Genomic DNA, 6852 nt, shown 5'->3' with positions numbered 1-6852 from the left:
GAGGCGCTCCCTGAGGCAATCCTCAAGGTGCTCCTCAAGGTGCTCCCGAGGCGCTCCCTGAGGCGCGTGGAGCCGCAAACCCGGAGCGACAGGGCCTGCCGGCCTCTCATGGCACCTCAGCACATCGTCGGGCCCTGCCAGTGTGTGACCCACCCTCCTGCCCGCCCGCCCGGCCGCCTCAGGGCTGTCCTGCACGCCGCGGCATCGCATCGCGCCGCGGAGAACGCGCCACCCGGCCCCACAGCCACCTCGACAGGACTGAGGCCCTGGCACAAAGCAGAACACAAAGAGGTGTGAGGAGCAGACGTGAAGAAATGAGCGAGGTTCTGCCTAGGTACCAATCTATACTTAGGTTATTATCTGAGATACGCTTTACTGCTTGATTTCTCCTCTCTCCCCAGCTCTGTCTCCAGAATAATTTCAGAATCTYGTCTTTAGTGTACATTCAATATAATGCTTATTTCTGCCAATTTGAAAAAAAAATAAACAAAACAGAAGTGAAATTTGTCTCGGATGTCTGTGAGTTTACTTTGATAAGATTTGCAATTGAGATTTTTGCCAAGTGCCAAGAAACCATTAGCATGTGATTTCAGCAAAAGCAAGATGCAAAAGCAAGATGTATTTACCAGATATCCTCTTCATATCCATGCCAACATGAACTGCATCATTCATCAAAGAAATACATGTACATAAATATACATGCCCAGTAGGTATGTTTCTTGTTCTTGTATATTTTTCTTGTTCTTTCTCCGTCTCCTGGCCATTGCCCACAAACCCCAGGCCTTGCTCACAGATGGGTAACAACCTGAAAGTTCTCAGCTACACCTGAGTCCCCCAGCACCTCCTTCAACCCACGCAAATCCCTGCAAGGTAATTGGGGGCTGCTGCTCACACACAACCTCTGCTAAGTTTGAAAATGCTAATAAGAGAGATGATGATCTCCAAAGAAGCAGGATCGACAGTGCTAAAAACAAAAGAGCAGGTCAGGGAAGCTTTAGCTGGTAACATGAGGCTCATCTTCTATCTGTTTAAATTTCCAGAACCACTGAGCTCAACATAGAAGCACGTTGCAAGCAGCAGCCAGCACAGTGGCAATGTTACAGGTTTTCCTCAGTAGATCAGCATATATTTCACAGAAGATGCCTTTAATCTACCACTTAATCAACTCTTCAAAAGGAAATGTCTATCCCATTTTGTAGAATATAAGCAAGCTGTATTCTGAGATGACAGTTGTTCCATAGGTTACAATGAATCTTTCTAATTTTTTTTTTTTTTTTTAATGACTGGAGTAAAAATGAAGTATTAAAATTAGAGAGATGAATCTGGGTTACCTAGTGGAATCCCAATGATGCCTTAATATAGCTGTGCACTACTCAACCACTCAACAAGGCACCTAGTGCCACGAACCCAGTCATATAGTGAGTCATATATATTGGTGCAGAATCACACCTTAAACTCTAAAATGCATCTTTTTTTTTTCTACCAAAACAGAGAAAAGCCGTAAGAAACATTTATTTAAGTCTATCAAAAAATACATTCAATACTCCCTCCCAGTCTGTTGTTTTAAATAACTACTACTTAGACACAATTGAGATACTTCTTTTGGCTACTCTGACAAGGTTAACCTTGGTCTCCCTCTTAGTTACAGATCTTGCTGTCTTTATGCAAGACATCCTGCTGTCAGTATTTACAAGGTCACAGAAAAAACAGCACTCTGCCCTTGCTGGGTTTCATTAAATAAAAGAGAAAACATGTCTTTGTTCATTGAGATTAGCACTGTCAAAAGTGACAGAACATATAAAACTCCAAGTCAGATATCATAAAAACAACAACCCACAAAACTAGGTCTTTGGGAAAGGCGACTCAGTTGAGCTGCTCCTAATMAGGCAGCATGTATCCTGCTGCTGCTTATTTTTTAATAGAGACAACCATCGGTCCTCTATTTTAACATCATTTGTACAATTTCAGGTTCAATTCACCATTTCACTGTGGTCTACTTCCTGTTTCAATCACACTGTTATTTTAGCTAGTTGAACAGAATGACTTTTCCCAATTTCTATGTTATCAGTAATATCAGAATTTATTGCTATGATTCATAGCCCTTCTTTATTAGTGCCCTGACAAGGCATATTAGTAACTCTAGAAGAGAAAAAAAACACTGAAAAGCAAAGCCTAAAAATCATTGAAGTAATACTTTTTTCTTGCCCTTCTTAAGAAAAGGCAGCAAAAGATATTTCATTTTTCTCCACATTTCTGATGGTAGAGCTGAGCTGAAAAGGAATAATAATTAATATCTTTGTTCCATCTCATTAATAATTAACTGTCTTGAGGACAGTTGAATTCCTACCATCTGCAGACTGTGCCCAGGTTGCTCAAATATCAACCACATTTACTATAGACTTTGTGCTTCTATCCATCACCCTACAATGCAAAGTCTTCTTTATATATCAAGCTGAACTGTATTAGAGTGGTAATTGTGAAACTGATTGCACATGAAAAGGCTTCAATTCCACCAGCTCATTAAAAAAAATCAGTTTTTAAATGTGAGCAAAAAGCAAAYTAGAGCAAAGCCTATCTTATTTCCAGAAATCCAACCGTCAGTTCTGTATTCTTCTACAATTACTCAACACAAGAGTAAATTTTCATTGTAGCCATGAAGCCATAYAACGATCATTGTTCAATATGGACAATAACGGGCTATTTGAAACCACATATTTAAATAATTATGCACTTATAAGACTTACCTTGCTGAAAGAATGAAAGATCTCTCTACACTTTCTATGTTCAGTTCGTTCTGATAGGCTTCCTGAGTTGGTTTTTTAACCTATAGTTAAGAGAGAAAACTTCACATTGAAGCTGAAATTGTACTTTTTTYCCCCTTAATTGCAAAAGGGATACATTGAAGAGAAGTTCTCATGTATAGGAGATTATACACTAGTCTAGGTAGCCCAGCTATATAGTAAGATTACATGCWGCCCACTTTTATGTCCTTGTGGGTTCCCTACTAACACTGGAGATGCACAGGGGAATGAAACTCAAGAGCTGGCAGGCGCCCCCAGCTGTGCTTCAGCCTGCCTAGGACCTTCTAGGAGCTTCTCCTCCAAGTAGGCAAAACCAAACAAGATATTGCTGCTACAGACCAGACCTCTGCTGCTCTAGGACAAGATGCAGCCCACAGCTGTGGAATGGGCGTCTTGCCCATACCAGCAAGGGCTGGACCACCCTGGTGATCCCTCACTTCCGAACTCCTAAGTTTCAAATATAACTGAGTTCAAAGTTGAGTGGTTTGGAGCCACCACAAGACACTTGTTGACATAAAAGAGGCCACAGTTCTGCCTGTGAAAGTTTCAGAATTGAACTCCAAATGAACTTAATGCTTTTCTGCAACAGGAACAGGGGCGAGAACTGAGGTCCTGAGGTGACTGTCTTGTTCAAACTGACTGTCATGTTACAGACCATGTCAATACATGATATGGATATTCCTTGTCACAAGCCTAAGGGGTTTAGATCTTAAAACTGGTGCTTTTCACAAGATTTAGAATCAAGCCATTTTTTTCCCTTTGCAATTAGCAGATCCTTATAAACCACACAATCTGATCCACCAAATCTTATCCAACTGAGATGCATCGTCTTTGGATGTGAGCAAGAAGGAGCAGTTACAAGGCAAAAGCAGGGTAGTTTAAACAAAATACAGACACAAACAGGGAAATAGACTATTTCAGAGTAGCTCAGTACAGGACGAAAACACAGGTATATATACATGATCCCGTGTCAATAAAATTGTTTAGGGGAACCTAGACGGTAGCCTCACATACCGTATTATGCAACAAACATTAACTCTGTAGCACTGCTCTGTAATACAAGCAACTTCAACATCTCTTTACAACAATATACATAGGCAACTTTTGAAAATGTTAATTTCTGCTGAGTTCAAATTAATTTGGAGAAAGCCTGATTTTAACAGACATCTCAGTGACTCACCTTCATGCCAGCCAGTGAGAGCATGTTGTTGAGTTTATACATCCCTGACTGAACTGGAGTAGTATACAACAGGGCATCATTAAACTGTAACACAGAAGCAATTCTCATCAATAACTAAAGACTGTTTAAAGACAGATCACTTCAGATATATTTTACTGAAAACATAAAATTTGTACAGCAGTAAAATCAACTGTCCAGGAGGGCATCTTAAGTCCCTTGTTACTTTGCTTAGAACCCAAGAAACATTTTCATGTATGAATTCAGGTAACAATAGATATCTATTCATATCCTCACTGTGTAAATATACATTTAGTACCTGATTAAACATGGCAAGGATGTCAGAGACCAGGTTGTCAAATAGGACATAACAAGTTTCTCATGCACACAGCTATATTGCATAAAAGTCTACTTTAAAATAATATTAGAACTAACCTCTCATACAAAGTAAAACATGCCAACATGTAGCAAGTATCAGAACTAAGATGAGGAATTTATAATTACAACTAGTAATTCACAATTACTTGCACAAACATATCCATGTGAACTTTATTTGTGTAAATGTTCTTTTCTAACAGACTTGTCAAGCTTCATTTACTGAACATAGAGCAGAAAACTGAACTGTCTCAAGGCTTTTGCTACTCAGATCTTTACAAAACAATCAAATGCTTCGCAAGTTTTATTACATCTTTATTAAATCCTTGCTTACTAAGTGCTTAAAGGCATAGACAGCATGCAACAACTTTTACATATTCAGGAAAAAAAGAAAAGACAACATTTGAGCTAAAGAGTTTTAAATTAGACSTCTTCTTTGGGAAGTCCAGCTTGAGACAGCACAAGATTTATATTACCTTGATGGACATCATTTGCACTTAYATCAGTGCTCTGTATGCTACAAATGAGTCTCTAGAACCTAAAATAGCCACTTCAAAACCTAGCACATGCACATCAAGTGTGCCTAGGAAATATTTATGCTTGCTGCAGTAGCTRAAAGATAAGATTTCAGCCATGACCATGAGCCCATAATGGCACAGCGAGCCACTTTACTGTCTAAAAAGCAGAGAGAAGCAAAAGGTTCAAGTGGAAATAGAAACTTTAGAGAAATACAAAAGTTTCAAAACAGTAGCAAGGACAGGAAGAGAACCCGGTGCTGTTGAGGATGTGTGCTGACTTCAGGGGGTGGGAAGGGGAAGGAGAAAATACAACAGCAGCAACAGAGTTGTAGGATTTAAGATCTAGAAGAACTGCCCGGGTGGAGTAACTGCTTCAGTTTTCCAAATATCCAGATGTCTTCTCGCAAAGTTGCTCAAATTTGAAGTGAGTGTTGTTCAAAACAGTAAACGCTGTCGAGAACTGGCTGTCTACTAAAACGTTACTGCATATAAAACAGATGGCCTCTCTAAGTTAGACTGAGAAAATAAATCAGCAACAGTTATTTTGGTCTCCTCATGGTCAACTCGCTATCATCAGCTGCTGGTGCAGTTTGTGCCACAGCTGTTTGAGCTATTTAAAATGTCACCAGTATCAGACACAGAAACACATGCAACAACTTACCAGAAAAAACATACGTGGCTGCATGACCTTCCGGGACAGCTTCATCAACGTTCCTTCTTTCAGAAAGACCTGGCAAATTAAGGCAAATAATTCAAAGCTCAGTGAGCTCAGCACAAGCCTCAATAAATAAACTATTTGCTTTTTCTTGAAATTGCTGCACTTGTAGTATTACTGAAGTTCGGGGATACAGGGTGTTTTAGCTTTAATACAGATAATAAGTAAGAAACCTTTAAGCATAGAAGGTTAGGAGGAAAAAAAATCTGGTTCTGAAATATACATGAAGTTATTAAGAGAATTAAGAGACTCTCTGCATTAAGAGAATTCTCTCGTATAGACAAAACATACATCAAACAAAACTTGTATCAGGACCACTATTTATTGCAGACAGTGTCACTTTCTTCTGCTACTGTTATGATAGGAAGGAATATTCAGAAGATACCAATTCCACACTATTTGCATCTAGGTAATAAGGCCAGGTTATAAAGGTCTTCATTCTGTTATCACTCAAGTCAGTAGTAACATTCACCTTGAAGTTTTCAGTTAAATCCTTCAGCCTGTTCATGAAATGGTGACTTGTAAGAAATATATTCCCACACATGGTCTTTATTTGTAAATTCACTCGTCTCCACCATCAATCAGTCCTCAGCAGAATTAATCCTCTTGTCTAGGGCCATGAACGTAATGAAAACAGACAGCGTGTGTGTGTGTGTGTTGGGGGGGGACTAAGTTTAACATATCTCCCTGAGGAAGGCTGCTCATCCTTATGCCTCACTAAAGTATAGAGGGATTGCGTGCTTTCATTCCAATTTTCCATGCTCCATTTGAAACCATGAAAGATTAAAGGTTAAGCATGAGATAAATACTGCCTGGAAGACTTGGCAGGGAATCACATTCTAAGAATTTTAAGTTTTCATCAGATAAATATTTTCCTAAACATATATATATATATATATATACACGTACACATGCATATGTGTACGTATATATATATTTATTTATACACACATATATTTCCCATGTGCAATATACAGACACACATATACATACACATGCATACTGCATATGGAGAAATAGTATTTATTTGACTGTCAGCAACAAATAAATGATGGATCTTTTCTTTTTCTTCTCAATATATGTCATCTCCATTACTGGTTGTGCTGTATTTTTACTGAAATGTGATGAAAGCCATTTGGAGGACCTACCCGTCCTGGCTGCACAATCTCATGGTGTCCATTTAAACTGTACTGAATCTGCATGAGCTTCTGAAAGTTGTCCTTTGGGGAGAAAAGGCAGAGATACAAGTAATTGTCCTTAAATCCA

At 39.1% G+C, this 6852-nt stretch overlaps 1 protein-coding gene across 1 annotated transcript in view; it reads right to left on the bottom strand.

Moving 5' to 3' along the window:
* The window catches only part of FGD6 (FYVE, RhoGEF and PH domain containing 6), a gene marked incomplete at its 5' end in the record, with an annotated part of 53618 nt that overhangs the window by 9216 nt on the left and 37550 nt on the right, over positions 1–6852 (bottom strand). Inside the window, 4 exons of the mRNA XM_026035525.1 lie at positions 2745–2824; positions 3982–4065; positions 5533–5601; positions 6735–6806. Of these exons, the coding sequence (XP_025891310.1) occupies positions 2745–2824; positions 3982–4065; positions 5533–5601; positions 6735–6806 (305 nt within the window). The remainder of the gene's footprint in view (positions 1–2744; positions 2825–3981; positions 4066–5532; positions 5602–6734; positions 6807–6852) is intronic.

Source organism: Nothoprocta perdicaria, unplaced genomic scaffold, assembly GCF_003342845.1.
Source record: "Nothoprocta perdicaria isolate Ctin4 unplaced genomic scaffold, notPer1 scaffold_160, whole genome shotgun sequence".
Taxonomy (NCBI): Eukaryota; Metazoa; Chordata; class Aves; order Tinamiformes; family Tinamidae; genus Nothoprocta; species Nothoprocta perdicaria.
This window is presented reverse-complemented; position numbering and strand designations above follow the sequence as displayed.